The sequence below is a fragment of the Halictus rubicundus genome, chromosome 12 (assembly GCF_050948215.1).
Source record: "Halictus rubicundus isolate RS-2024b chromosome 12, iyHalRubi1_principal, whole genome shotgun sequence".
In the NCBI taxonomy this organism is placed as follows: Eukaryota; Metazoa; Arthropoda; class Insecta; order Hymenoptera; family Halictidae; genus Halictus; species Halictus rubicundus.
In genome coordinates this window covers 8496535-8514138 of record NC_135160.1, presented here as the reverse complement: position 1 = coordinate 8514138, position 17604 = coordinate 8496535, and the positions used below count along the sequence as shown (strand labels likewise).

The window sequence follows — 17604 nt, the reverse complement described above, 5'->3', positions numbered from 1 at the left end:
GAATGTTTGGCTTCCGGTGTTAAACGATCGATCGGGACCGCTGACCGATTAATGGAAAGCCGAAATCTATCACGGAAATCCGTAATTCGGACTAATGGCGGCGGGCGCGAGAGGCAATTCAACCGATTCCGGGGCTCGCCATCTATCTTCCGGCGCGCTGGTAGCGAAGAAAGAAGGCATAATTAAATTAAATTAAGCCCGGCTGAGCTCTCGGTCCCTCCTCCCTTCTCCCGTCCCCCTCGATCCCTTCCATTTCCAACATCGTCGTCCTACCAGCGACGATAGAAGTCCCGACGCCGCCTTTATTTGCAAGCAATTTGCGCTGCGCGGATCCCGCTGCAAAAAATCTGAAAATAATGCCGCCGTATTAATCATATCCCTCCGCCCTTATCCTTCTTCGTTCGCCGCTTCTGTTCTCTCCCTCCCCACTTCCTCTCCGCGCACACTGGGATATTTGCGGCCGCAGTCGGTGCACCGAATGCACCGAATGCACCCGGCATACTTACAAGCCTTACGCCGCCCGTCCTCGCGTATTTACGACCAAAAAACTCCGTATCCGTGCAGGCTGCAGAATTTAGTGCACTGTTTGTTGCACTGCGAATCGCCTGCGCTGTCCTTGTTGCGCGTCTACAGGCTGCGCTGCTTTATTTGCGCTGTGCGATCGTCCGGAGTGTTTTCCACGCGCGGGGTTCGCACGCTTGTCTATGTTCTTAATTAATCCGAGCTTTGCACAGTCATTAGGTTGTCCCTAAAGTTCGTAATGTGTGCTCTTGACATTGTTAAGGTTCGCAAGCATGCACGAAGAGCACAATCATCTTCTTGTTAATGTCCGATTACTTCCTAAGCTGCAAGTTATTCAAGGACACAATTTCCTACTTTAAAACAGTATTCTAAAAAAAAATTAATATTCAACATTTTTAAAAATTATTCATACATTTTGGTTGACTACACAAGGCACAAACGTAATAGCGAATAGGTAGCTGATCTCGACTAGGACGTTCGGTACACATTTCTTACGATTCAGGGAAGAGAATGTACGTTTGTACATAGAGGATATGTATTTTGAGCGGAACAGAAACAATGTTACAGTCGTCGATGCGAATTTATGTACAAAAGAGCGTCGCGATCCGCGGCGACGATGCGGGTCGTGACTCGTCGCGGGTGCGACAAAGTCGAACAGAGCGTCGCGCGGTATCGGTTCGCGGAAAGTCGTCGGTAACCTGATTTCGTTACGGTTAACCGTATGGTTAAAAGGGGGGTGCGTATTTACACGAGAGGTGGGAATCACGGCAAACGAAATCGCATTCTGTTTACCAGCCAGTCGAGGTGATAATGCGACGCTCAGGACTTCTTTGGCTTCTTCACGGGCTCGAGGCCGCTTCCGTACTCGGAGGTGTTGAGCATCCGGACGTTCTTCAGCGAGCCTGACCTCGGCTGTTGTTGTTGTTGTTGCTGTTGGTGCTGCCTCTTGGTGGACACCCCGTCGGGCCTGGAAATCGCACAGGCTTAATCGTCGCGTCAGCCCGAACCCGCAATTTTCGGTAATTCGACGTAAACGACATGTGGCGAGGACAGACAGCGCGGTAATCGAAAATCGGCAAAAACCGGAGCCCAGGCTCTCGAATGCCAAGAGTGCAACACGCCTCGAGGGAATTCGGCACAAACTGCCGTGCCGAATTCACTCGTCCCGTGGTTTTTCTTCCGTCGATCCGTATCATTCGCTCCGTGTTCGCGGCCGTGCGAAATCTTCGAGGCGTTCGAGACAAGGTAGCGGGATGTTCGTTGCATTTGAATGACTCGTGCGATCGGAAGAGGAACAGGTTCGCTTTACACAGCCTACGTAGCGGATAGTGGACTCCAAAATGAGCTTATCGAGTCTCAAGTTTGTTTCATACACGAGGAGGAAGAGGTTGCAAGGAAAAAGGCTAAACATTCGGCCGATATACATCAAATATAGTTGCCAATAAATGAATCGTACGACCAACAAAAGTGACATGGCCCAACGATGATCTGGGAAAAATCTCTGAACGCAACAGGCTTGTGTTACAGTCTGAGATCATTAGCAAAAATAGCTGGATGAACGCGACTTCCATCGACGAAAGAAGACGCATCAAGTATCCCATGATACTGTGCGACACCGTAGCTGTTTCAAAAGCTGCCGGGAATCTGAAGTTTGGCGAAAGTGCCAGGATCGAGTAGCAAAGTGCAAGAAACGGTGTTCAGGCGTGTTCAGGCGCGGGGACATCGACGGTTCTCGTCCGGATATGTGGAGGGCAAGCACACACACACATACACAAGTGGATGAAACGAGCATAATCGCACCCACAGAGGCGTACACCGCGGGTCTCTCGATCCATTGGACCGTCAGCTCGGTGCCCGCCTTTCACCCATTAAAACGGACTTGTTCTCTCGCTACGGGCGGAGGGCACCCGTCGGGTACCCGTTCTGCGCGCCGAAAGCACGCCCATTCAAATCGCATTAAACAAGTCAATGCTGAATGCCGGCCGCGGGGCTGAGACCCGCGAGCGACCCGAGTGTCGATCAGCCTTTTGATCGGCACCGTTCATTAGCGGCCTAATGAATAGCTGCCTTCGAATAAGACGGGAACGCGCGCGCACGCTCTGCTCCGCGAGATTATAAGGCAGCAATCGTCGGGATAACTGCTTGGCATTGTGTTTCTGTTAAACTGCATTCTATGCAAAATAGAACCGTTCCTTCGAGGAGAGTCAGCCTAGAGAATGTTCGTAAATAGTCTGCGTAAAGAATCATTGTAAATAATGTTCGTGAAGAATCTCCGTACATAATAGCACAGGGAATGTTCAGTTAAGGAGGAAAAATAACAGAGCTGGCAGATTCTAATGGAGAATGATCGACTCCATAAGAGCAAGTCGTGTTCGAGACGATATGCGTAAACTGCGAACAACGATTAAGACATTGTAACAACGTTTAAAAGACCGAGAACAGCGTGCCAGGCGATTGAAGTAAACAAAAATTTTTATGAAGCTTTTATGAAGTTTTCGATGTGCAGGAAATCTTCATTTTTCTTACAGTTTATAAACTCCTCTGGCTAAACATATTTACAACTGTACCGGCTGAATACGCGTGCCTAACGTCGCCAATATAGCGAAATTCGTCCTCAAAGGATTGAACGAAGAATGGAATTCGTATTCAGTTTCTGTTGCTTGCAACAGATGCAGAAAATCTTCACTTTTCCTAAAGAGTGGCAATCTGAATATGTACTTACTATACAGAGTGTACAGTGCATAACAGATTAAACTTTGCATCGAGTATAGGTGTTAAACAAGAACTGGCACTGAAGACAGTCTAATTAATCGATTGAATTGATCCGAAAAATTAACGTCACCCAATGGACCTACACGGCGAGGAGAAAATCAGCTCGACGGTGTAAATGCACTCGCGAGATTTGGACGAAGAGGGATAGGGTGAGAGAGAAGGAAAATAGAGAATCAGAGAAGGAGAGCGAGAGAGAGAGCGAGAGAGGGAGAGTGAAGGGAGGCTCGTGCTCGTCCCGTGGTTTCCGTAAATGGCGCAGCCAGGGCCGGAAGCAGCGGTCGCATCAGTCTGTTTAATAGCCGTATTGTATAATTATGAACAATGGCGAGATGGAGCGAGAGAGAGAGAGAGAGAGAGAGAGAGAGAGACAGAGAGAGTGCGCAAGATAGAGAGAGAGTGAGAGAGGACGCGCGGTCGGAGAGAGAACAAGAGAAGCCTGGAGAAGGGCAGAAGCCAGCCGAATGCCATGTGAAATGCATACCCGGCGAGATAGACAGAGATAGATAGAAAGAGAAAGAGAGAGAGAGAGAGAGAGAGAGAGAGAGAGAGAGAGAGAGAGAGAGAGACACTGGCGTTGACATTTACCAGAACGAGAGACAAGAGGGAACCGGAGCGAGATAGCGAACAAACGAGGATGAGCACGACGAGAGCCGTATGGCTTATGGCTGCCAGCCACCGTACACCACGTCCGCCCGTTCGTCGTACATGACGAATGACACAAAGCGACAGTTTTGACGTATCCAAGCTCTCTAGGAGCCACGGAGCTGTCCCGCAGAGAGTGCGTGCGGTGTGCGTGCGCTCTCCACGTGGTTGCGTCCGCCAGTTACCGTGAACCGAGGGAAACCGGGCTAGGAAGGGAGAAATCGGGCCGCATCGCGGTTAACACGCCAAGCCACGCATGAATCCGTCATTAATACTGCGAGCCTCTGACTCAAACGATCGCCAACCGGTCTCGGGCGAACCGTCCCCGTGCAGGATCATGGCTTCCGGCCAGCCAACGGGATCATCCTGCATCGATCATTGCGGCTATCGATGATCTGACTCTCCGGCCTGAGATGCGTCCTTTGAGAATTGTCAGGATACACTACAAGCTGTCCCCCTTTCCCTCCATTTCGTCTACATGCACGTTGACAACCTTGCTTTTACTATAGACAATTTTCTTTACGCCTTTATCCTCTTAGCTGGGTAGCTTGGTTTCTTCAGTGGGTCTCCAAAATTGTTCAATATATGAATTGATCTTTGATGTATCACTGTGATCGCTAGACTGGGGATCTTTGTGCAAGATTGACATCGTCTTCGCCGATTAAAAGACGTAGGAATAGGAATCATTCCACAATGATTTTAAGAAGTTGGGTATTAGGTATCCCACAGGATGAATAGGGTGGATCGTTTTTGTAGCCACGGGAAAATAATTCCAAAAGGACACAGCTCAAAGCCTCAAATCTCTGACCGTGCCGTTCATCTTTTGAGGACTCCATGTCGACATAGAGAAACGTAGAGTACTCACCTCTCATTCGTCAATCTGTTTTTGTGCTGCTGCTGTTTCGAGTTGCCCTCTTTCTCGCGAAGTTTCTTGCCGATTCCACCGATTCGCTGAGGAGTCTCCCTCAGCGCGAAGCTCTTCGCGTAGTGGCCCAGGTGCAGGTCCTTCCGGTTGAACACCTCTCGCATGTCGCGAGGGTAGCTTGAGTAGAAACGGACCCAGGAAATGTACGCTGTAAGTAGAAAATAGAGTATTCTAATATAGAAAATTAATCTAGTCTGTAATACTACGTCATTATGTTGTGATAAATCTCACAGAAGATTTCCTGAAAAAAAGAAAATCTTACAGCTCTTGCTGCATAGATTAGAAAATATTCGGTTGAAGAAACAGTTTGTTCAGTTAGAGTATTTCACACTTTATCTATCGAGAGCCTATTAATAGCCTTAAAGATCTGTTTACGCACAATAATAGCAAAAGGAAATAATTAGATGACGTTACTGGGAGTGACATATCGATTCACGATTGGAAAAATTCTTGCTAGTGTAGCATAGACTTTCAAAAATGATAAAATAACCACCGTTGGATGGTAACACAACATCCGTAACAAAAGAAAGTTTTCGATTGTGTCTGGAATGATCAATGGGATTGATTGGACGCTTCTCTACGATAGATTCCGTCCTGTTTCTAGTAGCATGCCGGTGGCCTTGTAAATGAGGCCACGTGCGCGCCGTAACGCAGCCATAATCATTGGCTGCGTGTTAGGCGCGCCCTTATTAATCGTGGTTCCATTAAGTTCGACGGGGTCCGCGGTTCTATGGGGTGTGTGGCCCCCGGTCGGGCTATTAAGAGGCATTAACGGGGGTCGAGTCAAGTGCTGTGGCTAATAGTCAGCCCCTTACAGCATATCCTCCCATAGCTTCTCTAGGTAGCTTGTTCGCGGGGGTGAGAACCTTGGGGGTTCACCGATCCTGAGAGAACTTGACATGTGCCAGTGTTACTGTCATTCCGTGCGAAAAATCTACCGTGAAGTGCGCCCACCGCCCGCTCTTTTGACGGATGAAGCTACTCGAATGTAGCTCACCCTTCGACTCGCTCGCTATCCAACGTGAAAGCTACAATCATCGACGGTGGCTGAAGCTCCGAGAGCTGCTCGACGACCAAGAAAAACCGTTTCGAGTGTTCTCGTGCTCGTTACGCGATTTAACCCCTCGCGATCGCGCTGCAGCCAGCTCACTCGATCGACAGTCGCACGAAAATCATCGGTTAGGCGGAAACGTTCGCTATTCGATCGAGAATCATGATGGAGACTCGTTTGCTCTGGGTGAACCTTGATTTGAGACCTCCAGCAACAAATTGCCAAATTCTATGAAAGAGTACGGGCGTCTTTGAACAGTTTATTCAGAAAAAAAGGGGGAAAGAAGTTCCCAGGGGCGGATACTTTTGTGAAGGAGCCTTAAACGCCCTTAATTCCGATAATTCACGTGGCAGACCTTATGACCCGACATTTTCCGGCTGGATTTCCGTCTGCCTTCCATCCCGGAGCCGTCTCTTAGGAAGAAACTCCGCGGAGATCTTTCTCCCGTGTTTCCCAACGTCGTCGCGAAAGGGAGAAATGTTTTTCTCCATTTAGCACATAAATCAGCCGCGGGGGTGGTATCTCTCCAGCGGGAAACGCGACGCCAACCCGGAGGGGGTGGGAAGAGAGAGTGGGTCGCGTGGGGCGGCATTGTTCCTAAGTGATGTAACTGCGTCTTATTGTATTTGTATCCTGTATCGCATTGTTAAGAGTCTCTCGCCACAAAGCGTAAGTGGTTTTGGCGGAAGCCACATTCAGTGGTTGGATTGTGTCGGCCACCCCCGAACCGCCGAGGGTGTACAACCGGTGTACACCCTGTTCGATCTAACTCGAGGCTCAAACTGTTTCTCTTCTGCAGATATCCAGGCGAAATGGTTCATCGAGTTGTTTAAAGCTCGGTGTGAAAAAATCTTTCTATATTTATGTGAAATAGATGTGAACGATATTTGGGAAAAATTTATTTTCACCACCACTCTCGGAAGGCCCAGAAGTTTGATCGTCGAGATTCCCGCAAAAGTGTTATCAACAGATTCGTGACATTTCTCTGATTAAAATAAGTCCGAACGTGATATAGTTCCGAGTGCATTTGGTTGTTTAATTCATGATTTAATAGAACCTCGACTATCCGATCAGTGCTAGACAATCGAATAATTGATTGGGCATTTCTTACAAGGTATTACAAATTAATGATAGATGAATTGATACAGAAATTTGAGGATAAAATGGAGACGGTATGTTCTTCACTTTCTGATGATTGTTTATGTGGAATTATGAAACTTCTTTGATATTTTTTAAGCGAGATCGCATACTTGTATCACCATCGAGTAATTTTCGTCTACCATAAATAAGCAAGATATTAGGGGAGCTCGAGTTAGCTCAGACACCCTGTATAGTGAAGTGGACGAATCTCTTAGGTCAGTGGCAGGGGTCGAAGTCTAGGGGGTTGTTCCATGGACTTGCGTCCGCTATTGAGGGCTGTTCGGATCTATTGGGGTGATAATGTTACGAATTAGCGAGATTTCCACTTCCCCGCACGCTGGCCTGCCCCTGCATCGGTCAGGAATTAAATAAATTCATGGGAGTAGAAAAGGGCGTATTGTGTGGCCATACACTGGCCCATAACTCTGCTTCCTTTGCGAAAGCTTCCTCCTCTTGACGCGATCTTTATATTCTTGTTGACCCACTTACGTCGTTAGCGTCATTTGCACACGTTGCTTGTAAAAGCAATTTCTACACTGCTATGTTATTATCGGACTGCATGCAAAATAAAAGTAGTTCGCATCAATTGCAAGAAACAGGAGTCATATAGAAGCTTCTCTTTCTCTTCAATAATCTCGGTAAGTTGAAAATAATGTATTAATATTCCCAAATTCTTCAAGTATCCCGACTATCTTAAATTGGACCAACACTTGTTATCAATAATATGTACAGTAATAAATTTTAAATTATATATAATTCAAGTATTCAATTCACACGCCTCTCGCATATTTATCGCAGATGATCATTCCGCTCCTCCTTCGAGTTTGGCAGCGTTCGAGAGCGTTCGTGGGTGCGAGATTGACCGTGATCCATTCCGAAACGTAAAATAAAGACCATAAATCTTTCTAAGAGGTTTCGGGGTTTCGCAGGTTGTCCCGCGTCAGGGGTGGCTTTACACGAAGGTTAGCCACGGTTTTTGAGCGCTTAGCCGCTCCAGATTTGAGTGACGGTACACAGTTAACCACTTGACCGTTCCTCTACGTGCCCCGGGTGATTGATAGATTAATTGTCGCCGGTGCACTCGCCCATGGGGGTGAACGGTGTACCATGGAGGCACGGGGAACGGTTCCGGGAAAGAAAGATGGATAAGATACTCGAATCGATCGCCGTCTCTTCACCAGATTTGCTCCCGTCTCATACGGACCAACGAGAATCACCGATTTTCTATTAACATTCAGAAAGTCAAAGAGAACTTAATATACTCGTGAGAAAAACAAAACGTTTCTTCGATTTTCCACCTGCTAAAATTTCTTGGACAAAAATGAACGATTTACAGCGAAAGTGGAGGCTTTGAGCTTTAAAATGAGACTAGGTTTATTATTGTACTATTTTTATAAATAGAATTATCACAGTTTAGATATCCAGAATTTGTCGAGAAGAGAAATTTAACATTGAATTGCTTTTCGGTATATTTCTCGGATCGGGAAATGGCAAAGGAAATTTCTGAACCGCCCTTTGTCCACATTCTACGAAAACAGGAGTTCGCGCAAAGATCGCCTAATCACGGCGACACGATGGCGAATACAAGCTCGACTCCCCTCGATCGGTGCCCGAACGATCGTGTCCTAATGGATTTATTATTGCAGCAAATAAATTCGGTGGCCTAACGACCCTAATAGGGCGGGCCGTGGCATGGCAAACAAGATCATCCTTCCTCGTCCATAGAGTATGTAAATATCGGAGCCGGAGAACTCGAACCGAGACAGAAGTGGAAGGCTCTCTCTTCGAACGCGAGCGTATGGGGGTTGCTTTATATGCGAGTGGGGTGGCCCGTTGGAATTGGCTTAGCGTAGCTACCCCCCGGGTTCGAAGTCAGCTCGCTTTCGTTCCGATCCAACTGAATCGGAATGGGCGCCGCTCCCTCATCCTTCGCTAAATTTCATGAGTACTTTGTGTTTCAACGGGAGAGCTGCCGCTCGGAATCGCGTTAACCGGAAGACCGTAAAGCTGATCCGGCTTTCTATTAAACCGCTACCATTCGTTGTTACATCGAGCAGTGCGATCTTCCTAGAATCTACCTGCGCAATGCCTCTTCCCCGGTCATTCGATCTATAGGGCGAGTGGTAGCTCGAAATAGGACCAAAAAGGATTTTTATGCAAAATAAAAATCGTCTTCATTAATTGTGTATCGACATTTCTTTTTCCAATAATCTTAATCAGCTGGAAATAATAAAGATTTTTACATTCCTGAAATGTTTTCGCAGTTTTGTGTTTCGTCCAGTCATTTTACAGACAGATAAAAATGGCTGGTTGATAATTTACCACAGAGCAGGATAGAATAATTAAAAATTTCGCATACCTTTTATCGCCTTGCCGCGAAGCTTCGACTCCTCGAGCACCAAGCTCTCGAACTCGTTCTGCAACGCAATCGCCGCACCATGAGCAGAGTTGTGCTTGCACAGGGGAGTCAGAAGCTTGCCGAGCACGTCGTCCATGCTCTCTTGTTTGATTCGAATGCGCCTGGACTCGAGCATTCGAACGAACTCGATCTCGGCCGGGGTCAGGAAGATCGTCGCCGATCCGGAGGAACCGGCTCGCGCAGTTCTGCCGATTCTGTGCACGTAATCCCTTGCTGAAATCGGCCCGGTATACTGCACCACGGTGTCCACCCTCGGCAGGTCCAATCCCCGAGCTGCTACATCCTGGGGAGGCAGAGACAAACGCGTTTCGTCAGCTAATCAACTCGAACACAATAACTCTGTAAGTATGTATATAAAAAACGCTGCAATATTTAATTTAACTTATTCACTGTACCTCATACAGTTTCTTAAATATTCGCGTCAATACGAAAGGTGAAAATCTATTTTTCTCTTTTATTATAACCAGAATGAACTTCTGAACTTGGTCAAAAGATAATAAATGATCGACGTGGGAGTGAATGTGTTAAGGATGCAAAAGATTGACAAAGAACGGCCGACTTTTTGGCAACGATCGAGACAGTTCGCAATGTGGAGGACAGTCTTCCACATTTTTTCACTGCGCTTAGGCCAATTCTCCGGCTCCCAGCGATAGTCAACGCGATTCTGACAGCGTTATTGAGCAGCGCTGGCAAGCTCGAGTATAGCGCGCGCGATCAAGCCAGGTACAAATGTCTTACAAACCGCGTCGATTTCTCGTTTTGTACAAAGGTGAACGCGCGCGGCTGGCAGCGGGCGCCCGCTGCGGGACCCCAACGGCGAACGTTTGAGCACGGCCCTGATTTCCTTGCGTTCGGTTAACCAATGATTTACCGAACCGAGCACACATCGAGGTTCTGCTTGACGGCCCTGGAGACTAATCCCGGACCACCAGTGGGGGGGCGGGCGTCCTGGTCCCGAAAATTCTTTCGCGGCACGATACGGACGCGTCTCGACTTCTATCTTTCCTTTCTCGACTTCTTTTTTATTTTTGCCCTTTCTTCTCTTTTTTATTGAATTAATACGACGCCGGTCTACGACGTCGGCGACTCAGGCGCCGGGGTGAAGGATCCGCAGACCACAAAAATAGAGATCGATGCATTCTTTCGCACAATACTCCTTGCAGTGTTGTGATTATTGCAACAAAACCTTCCTGTTTTTTAATATTTTTTAAGGAAACACTTGCGAGCGTGTCGGTGACATTTTTCTGATTAGATTGAGCCCAAACACGATGCAGTTCGGAGCATATTTGCTTGTTTAATTCACGATTTAGTGGAGCCTCGATTATCCGAACTGATCAGGTGTGTATGATATGTATGTAAAACGGTGAATAGCACGATTTATAGTAAGAATTCGATAACGATCTAATCTAGCATTGTAGCTAGGTAACTGTTTGGCGGAACAATCATGTTCCACTGATTAGTTCGGATAATCGAGCTGCCACTGTATCGTGGACTAAACGAGTAAACGTGACTCGAACCGCGTCGTGTTTGGAGTCATTTTAATCAGAAAAGCGTCGCGAGTACGTTGGTAAACGTTTCATGGGGGAATCATTAGATCCAAGATCATTAGATTTAAGAATATGCATACATTATTTCCGACTCACTGAAATTATTGAAGGAAGAACGAATTTTTCATCTGGCTCCTGTTTGTTGCAATTAATGAAAAAATATGTAATTTAGTAAAGTGCTCGTTGATAGTAGACAGTAATAATTTCCAAAAGCTGTGCTGTGAGTGTGCAATAAATGTACAGAACATCGTTCTGTGTTATCGTTCGATGTTTCTCGAACCGGCTCGAGATCGAGTTCGTGATCGGGATAATTGATCGTGGAATGGGAGCAGGCTCGATTAGGATTTACCGAAAAAGATGGCTCGATAATGTGAGCCGGTCGGGGCAACGCCTACGTGTGGTTCGCATGGAACAAGCATCGCAGTTGCCACCGGCGCGATATAATGTAACGAAAACAGGGACGAGGAGCGATCGATGGCAGCGATTAAGACAAACGATCGTTTAGGGGAGAGAGGCCGCGATCGTGGCCCGTAGGATCGAGAACGGATCGTCCGCTCAAAACATCTCACTCGGGCCATAGATCACCCCGTGGATCCGGATCCACCACCGCTGAGAGCCGCGGAACATTCCATCCGCGGGGGCTCTCGTGAGTTTTCAACGTGGAAATTAATAACGCTGCCATAGAATCCTCCGTGCAAGTGACGCCGGTGAAATGTGGCCGGCTGCAATCGTTTGTTCATGCCCCGGGACCGAAAGACGATCCCAAAATTTCACCGGAAAGTCAGCTTGCGAAACCGTTCGATCGAACGTTCGGAACGATTGACCAACTCTGGAGAAAGTCACCCGGAGAAAGGAGAGAAGCCTAGGAAACAAGATTGACGTCACAAACAACAAAAATAGGAACAATAAAAGCAGCAGGGCTAGCTATAACAATAAGATCAATAGCCAATCTTGCAGGAAGATCGGAGACATGACATTCTTACCAAACTCTCAAATTCTTTTAATGTCTCTACTGTTTTAAATGGCACCCGGTCGTTTTTGTCATGAATGTACAAAATCCGCAGTCTAATTATCGCAGGTGCATCCTGCAGAACCTGTCGCTTGCATTTTCGAAACACAAGAGACCTCAACGACGAGGATCGATTAATGATAACTGGTGAGTCAATCAGCGAAAATTGAAACAATATTTCCGAACAGGTTGGAACGTTTTAATTCGTGCGAGCAGGCAGGCCCGTCTTAAAACTCGAAATTTGATTTTTATCTCCGAACCTCCTCGATTTGTGGGCCGCTCGGGACGCGCGCGTTCGCGTGTCCTTTAATCCGTCCATTCAGAGAACAGGTTGGCAATTAAACGAGCATCGGAGGAACAGGAAAACCGACAGCGAGTCGCCGTGAAACACGCGTCAGATCGTCGGCGCTGCTCGCCTGATTAAAACGAATTAATCCTCCCCGCGAGCGAAGGTGTCACTCGTTGCGTGTCGCGGAGTATGAATTTTCGACTGAAACCTCGAATGCTAGCGTTATCCTGTGGCGGAGCTGGCATGCGAGCCTCGCGTTAACCGACCGGCAAGCGATAATGTTAATAACAATCGGTTTAATCATCGCTATTATTGAATCCCTCGGGACTGCTATCTCCCGACGAGATCCATCGCTTGTCCCGGTAACTTCCGGCAATCTATTGGGATTAGATCCTTGGATCCTCGACAACTGGATACGATTAAACTTCCAATTGTTGTAAAATTGTCGTTTGTATGCTAAAGTAAAGCTAAGTAATTGCTAGATTTACTTTACTACTAGTTACTAATTCTTCAAATGTTTTCGCAGTCTAGTAATCATGTTGCGATCCAGTGCAATGACTGAGCGTTCTAAAATCGAGTAAACATTACTCGGAGCTGAATATATCGGCAAGAGCGTCGATCACGAGGGATCGCAAGGTTTCTAGCGGCGTTCGATCGTTTCCAGGGTAATTAGCAAACGAAAGAGAGCGGTTCGGTAATTGCACGGTGCAGGAAGCGTCCCGGTTTCATACGGACGTGCACCAAAATTAGAGTGCGCGCGTATCGCGAGCATAGTTGCGATGCCGGAGGCGTAGTCCCTCGGCGGGATTCCTCCTGTGTTGGTAGCGGTATCGTTATTGTTAAGCATTCGCTATTTTACAAGTAGAAAACAATTAAAGAAGGGGCCGGCGCATAACGGGCGAGCAATCATAATTATACTCGTTACGAAGGCCTCATGCGCGCGCGCATAATTTTTAACCTCCGGACGCAGCGTGGGTCCAGAGATATTAAATTCCGCCCTGAAAGAATAAGCCACGGGGTAATTTACTGCTCAGGGAGTGCCGTCGGCTATACCCCGGCTTTTCTTCTGTTCTTTCGTTCTCTTTGGCCCCGGCCCCCGCCATACTAATTCCCCGGCTCGTGGAGCGAGAACAGTGTCATCGCTTTCGTGCGACGTTACGCGAAACAATCACAAAATTGTGCTTCGTGGACATACAGGGAGGCCAGTAACTGGTGGTACGTACAATTTATTCGTACGAGACTTTATTTTTGAGAAAATCGAGTTTGAAATTTCAGCACGCGCGCTATTGAATAGGAGTCGTCTGACGCGGCTGTTTATGACCTACCGTTTCTACTTAGAAATGCTAAGCACGCGAAGCTAGCAGTTTCCCAAAGCCAATTTTCTCGAAAGCAAAGCCTCATACGAGAAAATCTTATTCTATATTTTTACTTTTTGTTTTAGATCGTCCCCTTTCCGATTGTACCACTAGTTATTGACCGCCCTGTATATCTCGCACGCGAAAAACTCACCGTGCACAGAAGGACGCCGCTTCTCGCCTCTCGGAACGTTTTGAACACGTCCGTGCGCTCTTTCTGTGCCATGCTGCCGTGCAGCCTGAAGAACTCCACGTCCACCAGAGGGTCCGAGTCCTCGTCCTCGTCGTCGACCGGTTTGCCCAACACCGACGACAGAATTTCCGTGTGATAATCGACCATGTCCTGGGTGGCCATGAAGATCAGCACCTTGTGCTGCCCGTGACTCTATACAAAATATAAACGCCATTCAATTTCCTACAGAAATCTAGTTACTGTACTTTTAAACTGGAAACCCGGTCCAAGGAAAGCGTAATTTTTCGACAAAACTCAAAATACAACTGAATTCTGTATTATGATTAGATTGCGGATTTCATATAATACATTTGTGGCAAAAATGAGTAGGAGGAACTTTATACCAATTTCAATCCATGCAACCTATTAAGAAAATAAATAAATTTCTATTTTACGACAGTTTCAGTTAAAATCCGCAGTCTAGTTATATTTGGAAAAATATTTCGGAAAGTCTTTAGAATTCTTTAAAAGTCTCCGTTCCAACCTGACATTTTCCAGCGATGTAAGCGCTTAAGGTGACCATCCGCAGCTTAGGTGGAATGACGATGTAAGTTTGCATCACGCTTTGAGGAACCACCAGGTCCTCGTTGAGATCGCTGGTCTCGTCACCAGTCAGCTTCAAATTGTCCTTCGCAGCGTCCACGAAGATTGGTCGCTCCATCGCGAGACCGGCTAGCTTTTCTACAGCCTGAGTCAACGTAGCAGAAAGGAGAATCGTTTGTCTCCTAGACTGATCAACAGCACCTTCATTCTTTTCTTGATCATTTTCATCTGTCGGTGCAATCTTCTTTTCATCGAGTTTTTGGGATTTGACGAACGGCTCGTCGTCATCGGAACCGTCTTCGCTGCTAGAGTGGTACTCTTGTCGTTGATTGGCAGCTTTGTTAGCGTTGTCTTCGGGTTCGGAGTCGTTCTGCGTCTTTTGGGTCTTATCTGGTTCCTGGTCTATAGCTTCAACCTCCTCTTCCGTGAATACTTTCTTCACGTTCTGTCGGAGCATCTTTAACGCGTCGTAATCTGTGTTCTCGCTCGGTGTGGACACCTTTAGAGCACTTACTATTCTGAAAGAAGAGTTAGTCCCACCCTCTGTAACTTTTTCAAGCCTGAACGAATTTTAAGGAACATGGTAAGGGCTTGCAAAATGTACAACATGATTGCAATTGCGAAAACTGTAAAGTGGCAATAAAGTACTGAATGTTTATGGAATAATAAGACATTACGTTCAGTAGTACAAATTCCAAAGATGAAACGATATAAGATTTAAAAAATGCAAATAACAGTTCACTGACTTCAAAGTACTACATTCAAGTGATTTTTGTACTTGCAAAATATATATCACAGAACAATTAGAGGAAACCATCAGGAATGAAGAGGACAACAACAATCCGCAGTCTACTTATGATATACATCGCCAGAGGACATACCCCGAAATATCTTTCTCGTAGCCCATGTCGAACATCCTATCAGCCTCGTCCAGAACAAAATATTTGACAGCCCCCAGCTTCAAGGCTTCAGTTCTCTGAATATGGTCCAACAACCTGCCAGGTGTGCCTACCAAGATATTGCACCCCTTCCTCAACCTAGCTTTCTCTGCTTTCCTCTTTTCACCCCCTGCTAAGTATCCTGGCACGATCCACGTAAATGGCTAGAATTGTACGAAAAACAATTGAACTATCATTCTATTAAAATACAAGGAACCGACCTAATACATCTCTCACACATTAAATTTCCTGTTAGACTCACTTTTATCAATTTCAAGAAGCATTCGTACGTCTGCAGAGCCAGTTCCCTGGTTGGCACAACTATGAGAGCTTTCAAGCCACTATTCCTGTTCAACTTGGGCCTGATCTTGTGCAAGAACTCCACTATAGGTAAAGCATACGTTAAAGTCTTCCCAGACCCTGTCTGAGACCTGATGAGAATGTCTTTTCCAGAGAATATCCGAGGAATTGCTTTTTGCTGTACTATTGTCATCTCTGTGATGTTCATATTTTGTTCCAAATTAGAGATTGTAAAGGGATGCACGTTTAGGTCAGTGAATGTTGTTCCTGTGAAAACTGGCTCGTTTATTGGCTTCACTAGTCTTTGACCAATGTTCGGTATCTCTGGATTGTGACCGAAGAGGGAAGATATCTTTCCGGTGGATCTGTGAGAAGCATTTGGTCCTTTTTCATGTGTATGAGATTTATCTGTGAATGTTTCTAGACGTTTTTTTTTCGTTTTCTTTTCTTTGTCTATTGTGGATGCTGATTTTTTCGGTTCGATAAGCTTCTTTTTTATTTTACTGCCTATTTTTTCTGTTGTGGATGAAGACTCTTTGGGTTCTTCTAATTTAGGCTTCTTCTTTAGTACTACATCTTCATCTGTATCCACTTTTCTCAATGGTCCCAATAAATTCAGTTTGGTGCTCTTAGAGTCTTGTTGCTTAGAAAATATGCTAGAGAGAGTCTTCTTGGAATCCGTGTCTTTAATAGGCCTTTTCCTTGCTAATATCGTTTTACCAAAGTTCTCTTTTGTAACTTTGGTAAAAGATATTTCAGGTGCTTTGTAGGTCTCACTGTCATTATTCGACGATGACTTATTTGCTTCTTTATCTTTGCTACCTACATTCGAAGGTGCTTTATCTACTTTCTGGCTAGACTTTTTTTGTTGAATTTCCCCAGGTGATAAATTAAATGTTACCTTTTTCTTAACCTTATTCCCTTTCAAAGACTGACTAGCATTTCCTTTCAACTTTTTAGCAACAATGACAGACAGAGACTTTTGTTTAATCCGTTTTTTTGGGCCCACAGATACTGTGTTCGCAGATTTTGGTTTTACTTGAATGTTGCTGATAACTTTGACTTTCTGTGTCTTATTCTTTTGCGCTCTCATTAAACTGATAATTGAGTCATCGTTGTTTCCCTTGCTCTGTGTAAAAGGGCCAAGAAGGATGGGATTTTTAATTATATCAAGCATTAGCTATGTTTCAAGTTACAATTAAATAATGTAAGAAACCAGTTAATAAAATTAAACTCCCCGTCAATTTTTGTAACATCATATACTTTACAATTTGAGGGGAAGAAACGAGCTCCACAATGAAACTAGGACAATAGTTTACTTCCGCTAAACGAATACTGCAACGGACATAAAAATCAAATGCACTGGACTAAAATCAGCATGGGTTAGAAGCATTCCAGTGAAAGATGCTGAGTTGCTTCTTTATCATTTTTTCAGATCAAACGATACATGATTTCGTGAAAATCAATAGGGAGGTAATTCCACACCTCAACCTCAAACTCTGAATGACTAATACATTAACTTACATCATAATTTTCATAGAGAAACATCCTTCCACAGTATTCTAACCCATCAAAACGTCACTTACCTTGTGAGCAGCAGGCTCCGCGGAGATATTCAATGAAATGTCCATATCCTGCACAGTCATCCTTCACTCAATATTCCTCACGTTTTCCTGGCGTTCGCTTTCAAACCACCTTCAGCACAAAAATTTAGATTAAACGACAAGAATATCGAGGAAAACACGATAACTAACCTACAAGCACATGTGTCACTCACACGCTGCCGCTGAACTGATCGAAGCATCACTGCGCACGCGCGGCTCGTAGCGCGCTGGTTTCGAGGCTAAGATTAAAACCGCGTTGGTTTGCTTTCCTATTAACAATTGTAAAATGCCATAAACGGGCATTTTTTGCTAGGCT

At 45.7% G+C, this 17604-nt stretch overlaps 1 protein-coding gene across 1 annotated transcript; it reads right to left on the bottom strand.

Annotated features, from left to right (window-relative positions):
• Window positions 1-801: 801 nt before the first annotated feature.
• LOC143360039 (ATP-dependent DNA helicase DDX31) lies at window positions 802-17532 on the bottom strand. The gene is made up of 9 exons (XM_076798566.1): window positions 17439-17532; window positions 17271-17379; window positions 15647-16813; window positions 15328-15548; window positions 14388-14964; window positions 13826-14056; window positions 9412-9754; window positions 4802-5009; window positions 802-1489 (listed from the first exon to the last, which is right to left on the bottom strand). Exons 2-9 carry the CDS (start codon window positions 17328-17330, stop codon window positions 1342-1344), a joined length of 2955 nt encoding a protein of 984 aa, XP_076654681.1. The 5' UTR covers window positions 17331-17379; window positions 17439-17532; the 3' UTR covers window positions 802-1341.
• Window positions 17533-17604: the final 72 nt, after the last annotated feature.